The sequence below is a fragment of the Falco rusticolus genome, chromosome 13 (assembly GCF_015220075.1).
Source record: "Falco rusticolus isolate bFalRus1 chromosome 13, bFalRus1.pri, whole genome shotgun sequence".
Classification (NCBI taxonomy): Eukaryota; Metazoa; Chordata; class Aves; order Falconiformes; family Falconidae; genus Falco; species Falco rusticolus.
The window spans coordinates 18,650,811-18,666,355 of record NC_051199.1 but is presented as its reverse complement, the minus strand read 5'-3'; the positions used below and the strand labels follow the sequence as shown (position 1 = coordinate 18,666,355).

At 56.9% G+C, this 15,545-nt stretch overlaps 2 protein-coding genes across 9 annotated transcripts in view; one reads left to right on the top strand and one right to left on the bottom strand.

Annotated features, from left to right (window-relative positions):
* Nucleotides 1–11,284, top strand: part of RUBCN (rubicon autophagy regulator) — a 32,433-nt gene extending 21,149 nt beyond the window's left edge. For 6 of the 8 annotated variants that reach the window (XM_037406330.1, XM_037406326.1, XM_037406327.1 and 3 more), the window contains 11 exons: nt 25–126; nt 852–926; nt 3,642–3,702; nt 4,707–4,839; nt 5,164–5,309; nt 5,659–5,723; nt 6,270–6,508; nt 6,903–6,964; nt 7,159–7,312; nt 7,649–7,742; nt 8,643–11,284. In XM_037406330.1, the coding sequence (XP_037262227.1) occupies nt 25–126; nt 852–926; nt 3,642–3,702; nt 4,707–4,839; nt 5,164–5,309; nt 5,659–5,723; nt 6,270–6,508; nt 6,903–6,964; nt 7,159–7,312; nt 7,649–7,742; nt 8,643–8,806 (1,295 nt within the window). In that variant the 3' untranslated portion in view covers nt 8,807–11,284. The remainder of the gene's footprint in view (nt 1–24; nt 127–851; nt 927–3,641; nt 3,703–4,706; nt 4,840–5,163; nt 5,310–5,658; nt 5,724–6,269; nt 6,509–6,902; nt 6,965–7,158; nt 7,313–7,648; nt 7,743–8,642) is intronic. The other 2 variants (XM_037406328.1, XM_037406329.1) reach the window with 1 other exon arrangement.
* A 100-nt stretch (nt 11,285–11,384) lies between these two features.
* On the bottom strand, nt 11,385–15,523 carry LOC119156529 (deoxyribodipyrimidine photo-lyase-like). The gene is made up of 10 exons (XM_037406334.1): nt 15,490–15,523; nt 15,043–15,325; nt 14,713–14,858; nt 14,381–14,563; nt 14,041–14,199; nt 13,506–13,704; nt 13,252–13,404; nt 12,852–12,973; nt 12,593–12,752; nt 11,385–12,396 (listed from the first exon to the last, which is right to left on the bottom strand). Exons 2-10 carry the CDS (start codon nt 15,272–15,274, stop codon nt 12,242–12,244), a joined length of 1,509 nt encoding a protein of 502 aa, XP_037262231.1. The 5' UTR covers nt 15,275–15,325; nt 15,490–15,523; the 3' UTR covers nt 11,385–12,241.
* Between the last annotated feature and the right edge of the window lie 22 nt (nt 15,524–15,545).

Sequence of the window (15,545 nt, the reverse complement as noted above, 5' to 3'; positions counted from 1 at the left end):
TGGCTGTGTTGGTGTTTCTCCCAGGTCTCATGGCAACAGACAGCGGGTCCCAGTTCAGCTCCCACGGCTCCATGCGGCTCTCTGACTCCGGCTCCACGGAGGATGTGGAAGAGTACGAGATCCGAGGTAGGAGGGGATGACTGTGGTGGCTTCTTGCATAGAGACAGACTTCTCGGTGTGGTTGTGTTGAGGGCAGTCCCACTGAAGAAGAGCATGTCCCTCTGGCCTTCAGGACGGCTTTTCCCAAACATATGGCTGAATTCTGAGCATGAGCAGAGCAACCAGTTTCCCTCATGTGCTGGCATGACTTTCCTTCAAAATCCTTTGTAACCCTCTAGCATTCAGTGCCTCCGGCTGGTAGGTGGTTTCCATGTCATTGCCTGGCCCGCGTAGCGGCTGTCATAGCTAGAGGGAGGTGGGAGAGCTGCCATCCTGCTGTCCTCCTCCCCAGGCAGAAGGAGCCATAGCTCTGACCACTTACCTCTTGGGTGGCTAAGCTTGCCGCCCACGGGAGACCTGTCTGGGTCCCTGGGTGTCCCTTTCCTTCAGAGCCTTGTTCATCCTCCAAGGTGGATGACTTCTCAGCAGTACCTCCATCTCACTGACTTTAAAAAGAAGATGGAGCAGTCCCGTCTCCAGCTATAAACTTCTTGCCTCTTGACTGTTGATAGCAAAGTGCTCCTTTCAGTCCTGAGGGCTAGATTTTGGGCTCAGCTTTGAAGCCCACAGAGGGGCGCGTGAATTCAGTTCTGGACTTCTCTCATGCGAGTGCTGCTCTTGTATTATGCCCTTTCTCTTTGGCCTGGCCAAGGCACTGAAGTCAACTGTTTTGTCATCACCGTGTTATACAGATGGTAACGATGGATCTAACCTGATTCAAATGTCCAAGAACGGCCTCTCAGTGTCAATGGCTTCCTTGTTCTCAGGTAGTACCCCGCAGTGCTCCCCTGTGGCACGCGTGCGTGTGTGTGCAAGGTGTGTGTGTGTGTGCACGTGCACACTTCTCAGAAATCTGCCTGACATGGGAACTGTGAACAGCATCATCCAGATGTCAGCAAGGAGAGCCGGGGCAGGATGGTACGGCAGGATGGAGCAGGGAGGAGGCAGAGGAGCTCTGCCGTGGGCTCCATCCCCTGGGGTGTTTTGCCATGCAGTATTTTGGACGTTTCAAATGTGCTTGCTGTGGTGAAGAACTGTCTTGCCTAGAGCAGGGCTTGGCAGGGCGATGGCACAGCTTTGTGGCTGTGTAGCTGCTGGAGGCTGAGCCTGGGCTGGATAAGCACAGTCCCCTACAGTGTGGGACCAGGTCTCCATCCCAGGTGCCTTGGGGAGCGTTACCCGGCTTGGCTTGGTGGAGCTGGCATGCCATAGCCCTGATTTGAACCACAGCCAACCCTTTCCGTGCTGCTCAGACTTGACTTGGAGAAGAATGCTTCCAGAAGGAAGTCCTGGAGGGAGAAGTAGTGAGAGCAGACGGGGCACAGGCAGTTTGTTCACGCTGGAGGCCCTGGGGACAGGGATCACGTGGAGCCAGGTCTTACTTAGCTTTTTTATTGTTTACAGTACTACTAGATAATCCTTCTGGTTTGCTGGCTGCATTTAAATAACCCTCACGTGCTCCCTGTTTGCTTTAGCAAGGGAACAGCCTACATGGCTGTGGCTGATCTCTCCTGTCAGGTGTTTGGTGCCAGCGTGTTGCTCCTGCCAAAACGCTGGTGCTCAGAGCTTCCCGGCCAGCACGGCTGTGTCCTGTGTTTACGTCCCGGGGGGTTCATCCTGGCCTGAAGCTGGCATACAGGGACTGAGGTGATGTCCCTGGGTTTGGGGGCTGTTCACGAGCCTCCTGGGGACTATCCCAGCGGTGATAGCATTGGCAGCAGAGGCATTTTGGGCAGCTAACAAGGCTTTTGGGGAGTGCCTGCAGTTAAGGTTGGGAAGCAAGCAGTGGCAGGATCCCAGTGCTACCCTCTGCAGGAGCCTATGGTCAAATGTGGCTCCCTCTGCCATCCTGGAGACGATGCCACTGCCTGAGCATGCCAGCTCTACCTCCTTATAACACTTGGCCCACCTGTGCTGCTTGTGCCCCACTGTTCGCTCATGTTCACTGTAGTCTAGGACCATGCGGCACCTTCCTGCACAAAGCCAAAGGCACCAGAGCATGGCAGGTGTGTCTGGCCAGTGCCCTGTGTGGTCAGGAGGCTATGTTTGCCTGAATTCCCTGTTTTCTGCAGCTAGAAGTCCATTTGCATGATGTAGATATGTGGGTTTCTTAGCATAAGGCTGCTTTACTCTGCCTGTTTTACCAGTGGATGTCAAACAAGGAGGCTCAAGCATCCATCCTGAACTCCAAAGTGTGAGTTTGTAAATTGTCAGGCAGGATTGGGACTTGCTCCCCTTGCTGCCAGGACAGTCCTGTTCTTCCTAGGGGAGCTGATGGCTCACGGGGCAGCACTGTTTGCTCAGCCGGGCTGTGATTCCCTTGGCTTCAGCATGTAGTTGGTACCTGGCTGGGATCGGGTGGGCTCTGTGTGGGTCCATGCAGCTGACCTGCTTGGAGTGGAGGAGCAGGGATCCTGAGCTGTGCATCTTCTAGCCAGGCACTGGACCAGTGGGTCAGAGGGAGCTGCAAGCCTGTGTTTGGGGGTAGAGTGGTCACTGCAGACCCTGTTCCTAGAGCTCCCCAGAGGTACAAAACAGGAGACCTGTTGGGCTGAAGGTTGGCCTCTCTTGTGTCTTGACCTGTAGTACTTTCCCCTTGCACACCCTCCTTCCCTTTTCTGGGAGTCTGTCAGCAGTGAAGTAGGGTTTCTGCCTGCCTCGTACTGCTGGAAGAGTCTCCCATTCCAGGGTCCTTCCACCGCCGAGATGAATTATTGGCTTAACCTGCCAGAGTGAAAGATGAGTGATGGAGGTACCATGGATACTGTCCAGTACCTGAGGCTGGCACCAAGGAGGGATGTGGGGCAGCCCAGGGCTGTTGGGGAGATGATGGAGGGATGGAGGGAGCAGCACCCCAGTCTCCTGCACCTTGTCTTGGACCCGTCCCTTCGTGGGAGATGGGTCTATTGCCTCTGCAGAGGGCTGGCCCCTGTGGCTGCTGGCCTACTCTCTGCATGGATGCTGACATGTCTCTGGAGTGCTGGGCTTAGGCTGCCAGCCCCAGCTGTGCAGTCGCTGACAAGCTGTGGCATGGCCACCGTCTGGTTTTACAGGTTGCAGTCAAATAGAAGAGCTGTGCGTCCCGTCACTAATCCCTTGTAGCACCTGTACTGTGTGTAAAGAGCCACTAAACCTTCTTGCTAACCTTGCTGTCCTGCCCTCCTAGCTCCTGTGTGCATACTGTTTCAGGCCATGCCACTGCTAGGACTTGGTGTATGACCTGTACCAGGATCCACTTGTCTCCCCCAAACCCCAGGCTCACTGTTCTCACAGCATCCCGCCGTGTCCTTCCATTGTAACTCTGACAGGTAACTGATTAGGCTGCACCTCTCCTTGCTGCTCAGTGCCACTTGGTAGAAGCTGATGCTGTAGTTCACGTGCTTTTGAACAGTTTGATGAGTTTTATAGTAACGCTTTGGTTTGATATTAGTTTATCCACCTGCCCTGCCCCATCTGCTCCACCTTCTCTGTTTGTGATTCAGATGCAGACATCAAGAGGAATCCAGACTCCAGCAGGAAGTCCTTTCTCTCCTCAGAGTCCATGTACGTCTTCATCTCATGGAGAGACATCTTGGTACCAAGTTCCCCTTCCTGCCCAACTCTGCTCTTCCATGTGCATCAGCTCTGTTTTGCACTGGAGTGGACATCCTTCCCTCCCTCCCTCCCTCCCTTCACTTAGCAGTGGGGCACTGGGTCCTAGTCTCAAATTTGGGAAGCAGCACCTGGGATGATCAGGATAGTCACATGAGTTTGGTATGATATGGACTGGTGTCAGGAGAGACACCCATACTTCCCAGTAGGTAAGAGGCTGGGGAGAGAATCTGGACAACCTGGAGCACCTGGACTGGCTGCTCACTTGCTGCTGGCTCTGAGCCTCCGATGCTTCCCCACTGAGCTGGGATGGCCTGTGGGACTACATGGTGCTGCCACCTTCTCCTCAGCCCCAGTGCAGTGCTGTGACCCAGAGGTGGAAGCGCTGACACACGGCGATGCTCACAAACCCTCTGTGCAGTGCAGCAGCAGCTTCAGCGTGAAGTGCCCAGTCCTTTTCCAGCACTGGCCTGGGGTGGAGAGGTGGGGGCTGTGGGGAGGTGAGTCACAACGTGTTCTAAGCACAGCTGCTGTGTTAATGCGCTGAAAGCAAACCCCCTCGGGGATGCAGAGACCCCTCTGCTCACTGGGTGAGATAGAAAGCTGTGTCTGTGCTTAGCAGCCTCTTCTGTAGGGTTGTACTGGGGGAGCAGTTACTTCTGGCTTGTACAGACACTGGCTCTCACTTTGCAGCTTCTCCTGCAAACAGGCACAGGTTTTAAGTACGGGATTTTGCTTGCCTTTCTAAACAGTTGTGCCATTAGCCAGCTTTGCTTGGGGGCAGCTGCAAAGACAGAAATCAGTCATGTATATTAATTTTAAACCTGCGTAGCAGTGCAGAAATAAAGTACCAGAGTTGAAGAGAACATCTTCAGCTTGAGCTGGAGCCAGCATCAGGGGTTGTGAGGAGGGCACAGGTGTGAGAGCTGCTACTAACAACTCCTTGTTCTGTCTAGATCCCACTCTTTCCTCAATTCCAACTCAGCAGAGGCTGTGGCCATGGGCTTGCTGAAGCAGTTTGAGGGCATGCAGCTCCCGGCTGCCTCTGAATTGGAGTGGCTGGTCCCTGAGCACGACGCCCCACAGAAGGTAGGGGTGTGAGTCCTCAGTCAAGGATTGCACCCAAACCCCTGGCTTCAGCCACCTGCCAAAGGGCTTTGCTAGTCCCCGTGATCCTTTTGTGGAGCTGGAGGAGCGGTTTTGTCTGGGCTCTGGAGATGGGTGCCGCTGAGTGGGGCTCTGCCACCACAACCTCCTGCAGTGGAGTGCCCGTCCCTGGGGACGTCCCTTCTCCAGCCCCAATTCTGCTGGAGCAGCAGCTTCATGCCTGTTGCAGGTTTCTGGCAAGCCTGCTGGGTGCATTGCCTTTGCGGTACCACGCAGGGATCTGACCCTCTTGCCTGCCATTCCCAGCTCCTGCCCATCCCTGACTCTCTGCCCATCTCTCCCGACGATGGAGAACACGCTGACATTTACAAGCTGAGGATTCGAGTGCGTGGAAACCTGGAGTGGGCCCCACCACGACCACAGATTATCTTCAATGTTCACCCAGCCCCAACGTAAGGACTTGCATGGCCAAAGGCTCTCTGGGGACCTGCCCTTTCCAACCCTTTTCCACCAACACAAAGGATGATTATCCTCTCCTTCCCACTTGACTGCCAATGCTCCCCTGATTTGAGCCTTGTAAATTGAGAGTGTTCACCACTGGTAGCTGGTGCTATGAGATGGAGCCAGTCTGCAGTGAGTTCCTTTGGTGTGCACCAGGGCACACCAGGGCTTTTCCCCTTGGATTTGTTGTGCACACCTAAGTGGCAAAGCATGTGGCCATCTCTGCCATCCAGACTGGTCCTGTAGTGCCAGGTGCTGTCAGGGCTGGACTCATGCATGTTGCCTTCTGTCTCTGAGCAGGAGGAAGGTGGCCATGGCTAAGCAGAATTACCGGTGTGCAGGCTGTGGCATTCGAACTGATCCTGGTAAGTGCTGGGACCCTGAGCCCTGGTTGGAGAGGGAGGAAGAACCTGTGAACAAGTGGGAAGGTGCAGTGGGTGGGTGGTGGCGGAGCTCAGCACAGGGTCACAGGGGAGGTAGTACGCTGCCTTTGCCAGCTCTGCCTGCACATGCGTGTGCATCGCCCGCAGAGGAGCCTTCTCCAGGTTGTCACAGGGCTGGTAGAAGCAAAGAGCAGCCAGCCTATCCTTAGGAGGGCATTTCAGATGTTGACTCTTCTAAGGCAAAGTCATCTGTTGGGGTCTTAAAGCTCCCAGCAGGTTTTGCTGTGTGTACAGCTGCAGAGCTCTTTGACCAGCTGTCTTTCCTGAATGTGTAGGTAGATGTGGCTGCACGAGACTGGACTGTGGTCCCAAATGCTTTTGCAGTCAGCAGGGGTGCTTGCAGACCCCAGCAACTCTGGGGCTGGAGGAGGTACCAGCAAGGCAGACGGCCTTGATTTTTGGAAATGTTGAGGAATGTTGGGAGTCCGTGTCTTGGCTGACCTCTCTTGTCTGCTTGGGTTTGGCCAGATTACATCAAGCGACTGCGCTACTGTGAGTACCTGGGGAAGTATTTTTGCCAGTGCTGCCACGAGAACGCACAGACGGTCATCCCCAGCCGCATCCTGCGCAAGTGGGACTTCAGCAAGTACTACGTGAGCAACTTCTCTAAAGACCTGCTGAGCAAGATCTGGAGTGACCCGCTCTTCAATGTGCAGGATATCAATCCTGCCCTGTACCGGAAAGTGAAGTCTCTTAACCAAGTGTGGGTAAGACCCTTTCCATGCCGTCCTGAGTGTGGTTTGGGTGAGGTAGGTGGCTGCCAATTGTAAACCATATTCCAGGGAAGCTGGGGAGAAGCAGGTATTTCAGTTTTTGAGGCTTAAAACCTCAGCACTATGGGTTTCCATCCACCTCCTGTTCTTCAGCCAGTAACGCAGGAATTTCAAAAGGAATTTCTGCCTGGTGTCCAGCTGGGCTTTACTGTGTTTCCTGGAGCAGTGGTTGCGCCTGCTTTGCCCTGCATGGTGTAAACACTTCAGAAGCAGGGGAGCAGCAGCTGAGAAGCAGCAGTGGTTTCACCAGCGTAGGAAACTGGGCAGAGCTGCTTGCCCAAGGAACATGTTCTGTTTATTGATTCTTGTGTTCCCCCTTCCTCTCCAGCTGCTGCGAATCCAGCTTTTCCACATGAAGAACATGTTTAAGACGTGCCGGCTAGCTAAAGAGTGAGTCCTGGGCTGTGAGATGAAGCCGTTTCATTGTCCTGGTTCTGTCCCATGACAATTTGGGATATGTGCAGCCTGTGCAATGAGCAACAGGGGGGGAGGGGAGTGGAGGAGGGGGGAAAGCAGAAGCAGTGGAGAGAAGGGAGTTCAATGGAGTCACCTTCCTCTGAGCTCTGGTTTCTCTGTCCTTGCAGCCTCCTAGATGCTTTCGATGCAGTACCTGGCCACTTGACAGAGGATTTGCACCTCTACTCGCTGAGCGACCTCAGTGCCACAAAGAAAGGGGACTTGGTGCCTCGACTGACGGAGCTCCTGAAGGCAGGCAGCCTGCACGTTGAGAAGTGCATGGTAAGACCTCCCTCGCCTGCCTCCTGCATGGCTCCACACGCTTGGGGAGCAGGCTTTGCTGCAAAGATAACTGATGGGGAGGCCTTTGACATGCAGGGAAGCCATCATATTAACTGATTCAATGCTAGTTGTTCTTGCCTGCTCCACAGAGCTCCTACGTAGCACGTATGGCCATTCCCTCACCCCTGACACGTGTTGATTCTGTCTTGCTGTGCTCCGTGCTGGGGAAGGGCTGTTCTGCATGGTTAGAGCAGGGCTCTGTCCTGCTGCCCTGCCCTGCTTGCTGGGGAAATGAGGAGCGTTTAGCTGCTTGTTCCTCACCTTTTCTCCTTCCAGCTGTGCCAAGCCAAGGGCTTCATCTGCGAGTTCTGCCAGAATGAGGGCGACATCATCTTCCCCTTTGAGCTCAACAAGTGCAAGACATGTGAAGGTGAGATGCTGAGGAGAAACAGGTAGGGGACAGACCCTGGGGCCATGAAGGTCAGCTTCCAGTTTCAGTGGCATTTGTGCTAGCAAGAGTTACAGAGCCAGAGCCAGCCAGACCAGAGTGCCTCTGTGCATGGCCTGTCTCTGCATCATGTTATCACAGCAGCAGATCAGCATTTTAACAGTGTTTGGCCAGAGCTGCTGGCACGGTGGAGCATGTAGGTCCCTTCCTGACCATGCTGTGTGCTGTCTGCCCCAGCAGCTGCGGGCAGTCGGGTTGTGACCACAGCAAGTGGGTGTCTGGGAGCCCTGGCTTCCCTTCTGCTGTGGTTACAGGGCAGGCTGCAGCCTGCACGCATGTCCCCTGTCCCTGCTTGGATGGCTGGAGCTGACCTTGTAGAGCAGAGGGAGCCTGAAGGCTTTGTCCCTGTGCCCTTCCTGCCTGCCAGGACATCCCTGGGCCCCTTCAGGAGTCATCCTTGATAATGCCCAGTACTAATGGCCAAGCAGAGCTTGTCCCTGCAGCTTGAGACTAGCCTCTGAAGTAGCTTGAAAAGGTTCCTGACAACAGGCAAGCTTTGGCGTGGCAGGTGCAGTGCCAGAGAAAACTTGGGGCAGTGACTCCACTGTTTCCTTGGAGAATCAGGGAAGTTTGGGGAGGGACCTTGTGTGGAGCAGGAAACCTTGCACCTGTGTTCCCAAAGGCTTTGCAAGCCAGTGCAGGGACCGTGACTTGTTGCTGCTTCCAGAACAGTGCTGGACCCTCACTTCTGGTGCTTGTTCTGCCATGGCTTTGGTTTGAAATGTCCTCCTGGACAAGCCTGGAGCAGCCCTGCCCAGGGTGCAGGGCATCAGGCAGTCTGTGTCAGCCTTTGGCAGCCCTCAGCAATGTTCTTCCCTGCAGAGTGCAAAGCCTGCTACCACAAATCCTGCTTCAAATCCACGCGCTGTCCCCGTTGTGAGCGGCTTCAAGCCCGGAGAGAGCTGCTGGCCAAGCAGAGCATGGAGTCTTACATCTCAGACTACGAAGATGAGCTGGAGCAGCCGGAGACGGTGGCAGCCACATGAGCAAGTTGCAGTGGAGGAGCAGATTGTGGGTTTATTTACATGCATGGCCTTTGTCACCAGAAACTGAGCCACATGGACTGGAGATGAGGAGGACTATCAGGAGGCCTGGAGCGCTGTCTTGAAGGGATCTGCTTTTTCCCCATGCGGTAGTGCTGGGCTGGGGAAGGGGTGTCTTCCATCGCCCAGGTCTGCTCCAGGTACTACTCACGCTCTCCAATGCCTTTGCTTGGGGAAAGGTGGCTGCTCCTGCCTGTCCTGCAGGCAAAACAGGAGCCTTTTCCAAGCATTTGTTCATGCTGGACCAGGCAGGGCTGTGCTGCCTGTCCCCATGCCCTGCTTCCTGGCAGGGTCCCCTGTGGGGTCAGTACTTTCTGCTCATCAGCTGTATACTAGGAAGCTCTGCCCACATCTGCTCCTTGGAGGGGGGAGTCAGCTCTCTGAGTCCTCCGATCCCCTGTCCTGCTGCTGAGGGTTGTGTGCGTGGAAGGTGGGTGGGGGTTTGGGGTTGGTTGTGCATTTAACAGCTCCTTTTCTCACATCTGCCTTGGGACACTGCCAGAGAGCAGTTGCTCTCACTCCAGGATCAAAGCAGAGGAGGTGGCAGTGGTGAAAATGCCAGATTTCTGCCTCACTTCTCCATGCTGTCTGTGCTGAGCTGCTTTCCCTGCCCTCCACCCGCAGCCTGTGCTGCAGAGGCGCGTTGCCCCTGCTGCAGCTGCACAAGGACTGGTGTTGCTGGGGTTTTGGTGGAGGCAGATCCCCACAGCTAGGGGATGCAGTAAGCGAGGCTTCCAACCCTCTTCCTCCTTACGCTGCCGGTCTGCCTTCCTGGGGGGCACATGTGCTCCTCTGAGGGTGACATGGGACCTCACTCTGGTGGCACCGCAACCTGACTTCTGTGCAGCTGCCTTCTGCCCAAGACCCGTTGGGATGCGGGTGAAGAGCCAGCCCTCTGGCCACATCCCCCGAGCCTCTGTCTGTTTGTTCTTTTAGGTTGGGTTTTTGTTTTTTAATCTGCTGGATTTGGTTTTATTTTTTTTACGCAGTTGTTTGTATTTTTAACTGTGTTCCTGCCCACCCCCAGGGAGGTGCTGCTTGAAATGCCTCTTTAAGGGATATGCGATCTGCTTGGGACTCACTGGTATAAAACCCCCAGGGCTGTCCTGCTCCTGGCTGCTCACCCCTGGATGGAGCTGGCATTTGCAGGGTGTCTGCTCGCCCAGTGGATCTCCCACTGGCCCTGGGAGAGGGGTCCCTGAGCCAGGCAAAGCCTCGCGGCAGGGTGGCCAGGCAGCCTGCTTGCAGTGGGGGTGCCTGGGCTAGAGGGGCTTGGCACTGGGGTGCTCCAAAGGGTTGGTCCCTTGCTGACGCAGAGCTGCCTGCCACAACCAACGGCTCTGCGGGTCGGACCCAGCGGTACCAGGTGAGCTCTGCGCTCTGCAGCTGGCAGTCAGCCAAGGAGGTGCCTCTGCATCGCAGGGGGATACTTTAGCCCATGGCACAGGTGAGTGTCCTGCACCACTTTAGCATGGGTGGGATGTGGGGTGGCAGTGGGGTGTTTGGACGGACAGTGTGGCTTGTGTACGTGCAAGAAGTGTGTCGAGGGTCTGGGCAGCAATACACTGGCAGAAGGCATCTAGGGGCACTGGCTCTTTCAGCACGTACCCTGGCTTGGGGCTGGGATGTGACCCCTCGTAGGCTGTCCCTGGTGGGGTGGCAGGACTGGGGAGGGGGCCAGAGGCTGGGACCAGGAGAGGTGGCCGTGGGGCCCGGCTGGGGAGGGTGGCTGCAAGCCTCGCTGCTGGGGGCCAGGCTGCTGGCTGGCAGCATCTCTCCCATGTTTGCAGCATCCTGACAAAGCCAGGTCTAGCCCAGGAAAGGGCGCTCGGCTCCCTACTTGCTCCCTTGGGTTTTTTTGCTGCCTCTTGTCCTGCTTCCGCTTATTTTCCCCAGGGGAGCAGCTGTTCTGCTCACTCGCTGTCTCTGCAAGCCCTGGGGCTGCCAGACACCGCAGACACTCTCGTGCCTGTCCCCAACCCCAAGCCAAGCCCTCCTGCTGCTGCCCTGAGTTGGCACCCCCTTCCCTGGAGCCACCTCAGCATCACACCTCCATCCACCCTGTTTTGTTTGAAGCACTTTAATGTCATGGGACAGCAGCTTAGTGGCTGCCTGCATCCCTTTCTAGAAGCACTGAGTACGTTTAGAGAAGAGGGAAGGGTTATTTGTGGTTTCCACCCTCTGCCGTGGACTTTATCTGGCAGCAGCAAGACTTGCAAACCTGGTGGAGGTCTCCAGGGCAGGGTTGTGCCCAGCAGTGCCACTGCTGCCCAGCACTGACCACTACGAGTGACACTGGAACTGGCCAAGGCGGTGAGCTCTTTGTAAGGGAGAGCGAGGGGCTGCCCCGGCTGTCAGCTGGGGACTATTGCACAGCATAGCAACAAAAATGCCGTCCCTAATAAACTAAGTTAATAAGGGGCCTGGTTGGCTTGTGGCATCATTTCAGGTGGGGTAATCGTGTGTATCCCCCACCTTGGGGTCAATGCTGCAGGGGCTGTTGGCCCTTGGGGCAGGGGGGAAGCAGGATGCACTAACTGATGGCAGTGGGCAGTGGGGGGACAGCTTGCGCAAGTGGTGATGCATCACCAGGTGTCACTGGGAGCGGGTTGTTGTCACCACCCCTTGACTAATCCCTCTGGTTTGGGGCCTCCCCCTGCAAACTGCCCATGGGGCTCGGGCAGGAGGTACAAGCCACTGAGTAAGGGGCTCCCTGTAAAGTCTGTCTTTGCTGCTGGCAGGGGCCCAGGGGCATGGCCTTGGCTGCCCCGTCCCTGCTGGCATCCCTGTCCTACACAGCCCGGCTCTCCCCTTGCAGAAGCTCATGCGTCGCTCCATAAACACCACAGACACAGGAGATAAAACTGTAAACTTTAAAACAACTGTTGAAGGATGCATGTGTGAGCACAGCACAGCATGGAGCGAAGCAGGGCTTCCCTCCGGGCAGCATGGCATAGGGACCCAGCTTTTGGGGGGGCTTTTCCGCAGAAAACCCCTGCTGAGCCTAAATCTAAGTTGCACTTCACAGCAGCAACAGCAACTTGAGCTTACTCCCGAGCATGGTGGCTGTGGAGGAGGTTTCTGGCAGGCATGGGCACGCTGAGGATGGGCTCTCACAGCTGTTAAGGAAGCCGTGGCAGCAGGCAGGCCCTGCACAGTCCTGTGGGGCTCCAGCAGCTGCCCCAGTGCGGCAGCTCGAGTAGGGGGTGATGGCAGAGAAAAGACCTACAGAACGCTGGGACTTGCTGTTACAGCGAGCCTGGCAGCAGCACCTGGGGCAACGCCTGGCCAGCACGTAAAGTGCGAGCTGGCATCTTTGCAGGGGCATGTCTGCCTCTAGCACAGAGGGACATGAGCAATCTCAAGGCACACTGTCCATCACTGGGAGCATGTGTGGGGGGCGTAGCGACGCTCAAACTGGCCCACGTCGAACTTGCGCTTGCAGCCAGCGTAGTTCATGTAGCGAATCTTCCCAAAGATGGCCCGCTCTGCCCAGCCCTGGTCGTGTATGCCACAGATGGACCAGAGGCAGCCTGGTGGGCATGGGGACAGAGTGTCAGCTCTCCCTCTTGCTCAGAGGCATCCAGAGAGCAGGTGAGATGTGGGTGCAAAGCAGGATGGGCTGGAGCATGGGCTGGGTTGTCTGCAGAGAGCCCTCACCCCCCAGCACCATGGCCATGACCATCAGAGATCAGACACCCCACCCCCTGTGCCCATCCCGCAACTTGCCTACGTATCCATTGGGATCCCTCCCGTCCAGTTCATAGCGGTCATTGAGGTAGATGGCAAACTGAAGGGCCTCCTCGGGGGAGCGGGTCCACTCCAGGATCTTCTTGGCCCAGTACATCCGCAGGAAGCCATGCATCTTGCCCTCCCGGACCATCTGGAGCTGGGGGAAAGGGACAGCCGCAGGGGTCAGTCCATGCCAGCTCGCCTCTGCCCCTCGGGAAAAGGCTCAGTGTGTTGTGGGAGAGATGCCGGGCACTACCTGAGCAGCATTCCAGAGGGGATCATGTGTGGCCCCCTGCTCCAGCTCCTGCAGCTTGTAGAGGAAAGGCCTCTTGTCTTTGGCATGGAGCTTCAGGGTGGTTTGCGCCCAGTCGTAGGCACCTGCGAGCAAGATGATGATGAGCAATGCTGAGCAACCCACTTCTGCAGGGTCATGAAGAAGGGATGGAGAACTGGGCTGCTGAGGGCACCATACCCTGGAGGCACCAGCCTTGAAAAGGGCATGTGCCAGCTCCTGTCCTACCTCTAGAAGGTATAGAATGATGGCACATTAGTGCCCCCACAGCCCCTCCCCTAGCAGAAAAGGGATTGCCAAGTTGGAGTGACCTGCTGGGTACCCGCCCAGCCCCCAGCATTGGCCACCCGACCTGAGATGCTACCTTGCACGCTGTCGTAGTTCTCATTGTAGTAGCAAAAGTTTTCAGCCAGCTCCCGCCGCACCACAGCCTCCTCCACAAATGCATCCACTGACTCCTTGTACTTGTCCCGATGCTTCTGCACCTCCAGGATCGCTCGTTGGGTGGAAACCTGGCCTGGGGACGTGGAGAGGGAGCAAGTTAGGCTGCAGGTCCAAGCCACCGAGTAAGTCAGGCTGCTTGGTCCTGCTGAAGAGTGGGAAGCCTGGGATGCTCACCAAAGTGGAACCATGGGGACAGGTTGCTGAGCGCTGCCTTGTTGGGGTCGTTCCGGTGGGAGCTGAAGGATTTCAGCCGCTCTGTGATGAAGGACTGCAGTACAGCCAGCCCTGCAGTTGTGCCAGGGGTTGCCCACTCCACCTCCTTCACGGTGCGGTCCACCTGCAAGCTGGAATAACAGGCCTCCCAAGCGATGGGCTGGGTGGCAACCAAGCAGCATGAGTATGTCTGCAGATGCTTTTCAGCCCAGGGCTGCTCTGAGTGGGGACATCTAGGGGACAAAAGGACCAGCAAGTCCCCAGCTCATACCAGCCTTCTTTTCCTAACCATCCTTGCATGGCAGGGATGTGAGAACTGAATGAACAAGGTGGGAACATCCCTTCCCTAGGTCATCCCCATCTCCACGGCACCTGTGCATGACCTTAGGCAGGTCACTGTCCCGATCCCCTGCCATCCCCTCCCAGGATCATGAAGCAGCTGTGAAGCTCTTTGGGACTGGCCATGAGTGAGTGTGGAGCTGTCTCTTGCTGGTACCTCTGCCGGGCAGGAGGGGGGATATGGGTGACGAATAACAGGGGGGAACTCGGTGAGGAACTCGGTGAGCTGAGCATGGATCTTGCCCCGGATGGTCCTGGCGCTGTACTCCTGCTTGGGGGAGGTGACCCAGCAGGGCACAATGTTGTGGGCATCAACCTGGCAAGCAAAGATGCAGAGGAGGGTGTGAGCAGGATAAGCAAATGGTACCAAATACATGAAACAATTACTCCCTGCTCAGGTCACTGCAGCACACCTCTGCAGGCACGAAATGCAGGAGACAAGTTTCTCCCACATCTTACTAGCCGGAGTTTTCCCTTTCCAGAGTGTGGGCACCCACCTGCGCAAACGGCACATCCTCCGGCAAACGCTCCCTGACGTCCTCCACCCACTGCCGGGAGAGGCGGAGGGGGCAGAAGTCTGTCACCAGCCCACCCACGCCGTGCTCCACCACAAACACGGGCAGCACGTCCTTGGCGTAGCCCAGCAGCAAGTGGAAGGGGATGTTCAGCTCTGCACACTCCTGCAGCAAGGGGCAAAGGGCTATGCAATGGTTCATGCCTCTGCAGACCCCATCCCACCACCATCTGCTGAAGGGATGGGATTCTGCCCCCCTCCTTCCCCAGGAGCCCTGTCCCACTCCCAGTGTGGACATCCCTGCAGTGGCTGTACCTCGGCCACCTCCTGCAGGCCCCTCAGCATGAAACCGTAGTGACGGATGGTGGCATCCAGGAATTTGGGCACCAGGCAGAAGCAGACGTGCAGAGGCAGCTCCTGTTTGAGGGCCAGGCGCTGGGCATAGAGGAAAGCCCAGTTATCTGCGGAGAAAGGACATGGGACAGTGTTCGGGGATGTTTGCTGAGGGGATGGAGACACGGTTTCCCAAGAGGAATCCCCTCCAGTCCCCCCGCTGAGGGGGGACCAGCTGCAAGGCCCCCTGTGGGAAGCAACCAAGGCTTTTGCCACCCATGGGAGCTCCACACAAACCCAGCTGGTTTGTACCTTGCAGCCGCTGGTCCCGGGACATCCAGTAAAGGATGCACCGAGCATTCTCCTTCAGGTCTGAGCCCTGCGAGACGAGGCGAACACGCTTCTTGTTGTACTTGAACTCTCTCACGGACGGGGCCGCCCTCCGCCTGGCCTCCTGCACGGCCTCCTCTTCCTCCTTCCTCCTCCGAGACACGCCTGGCAGCTCCGTGCCCTCGGCCTTTCGCTTCCTTTGCCCCCGCGGCATCCTTAGGCTTGCCCGGGCCAGCACCCGGAGCAGCGTGGTTGCCTGCGGCCACTGAGAGGGGAAACGGGACCAGGTCGTTCCCGGTGCCTTGCCCATCCCGGTTCCCGCTGCTCCCCCAGAGCCCGGGGGATGCCGGTGCCCTGGTCCCGCTCCCAGTGCCCTGCCTATCCCGGTACCCGGGGATGCCGGTCCCCACCCCGGTCCCCCATCCCTACCTGGTGACCACGCGGCCCTCCGGGTGTTACACAAGCCGGGGGCGAGGCTAAAGGGC

What these genes read in the sequence shown, in the direction of transcription:
- LOC119156529 (XM_037406334.1), bottom strand. Translation starts at nt 15,274, where the DNA reads ATGCCGCGGGGGCAAAGGAAGCGAAAGGCCGAGGGCACGGAGCTGCCA. An exon ending in GTCCCCATGGTTCCACTTTG is followed by an intron (nt 13,405 to 13,505) that starts GTGAGCATCCCA and finishes CCACGTCCCCAG; the next exon opens with GCCAGGTTTCCACCCAACGA. An exon ending in GAACTACGACAGCGTGCAAG is followed by an intron (nt 12,974 to 13,251) that starts GTAGCATCTCAG and finishes TCTTGCTCGCAG; the next exon opens with GTGCCTACGACTGGGCGCAA.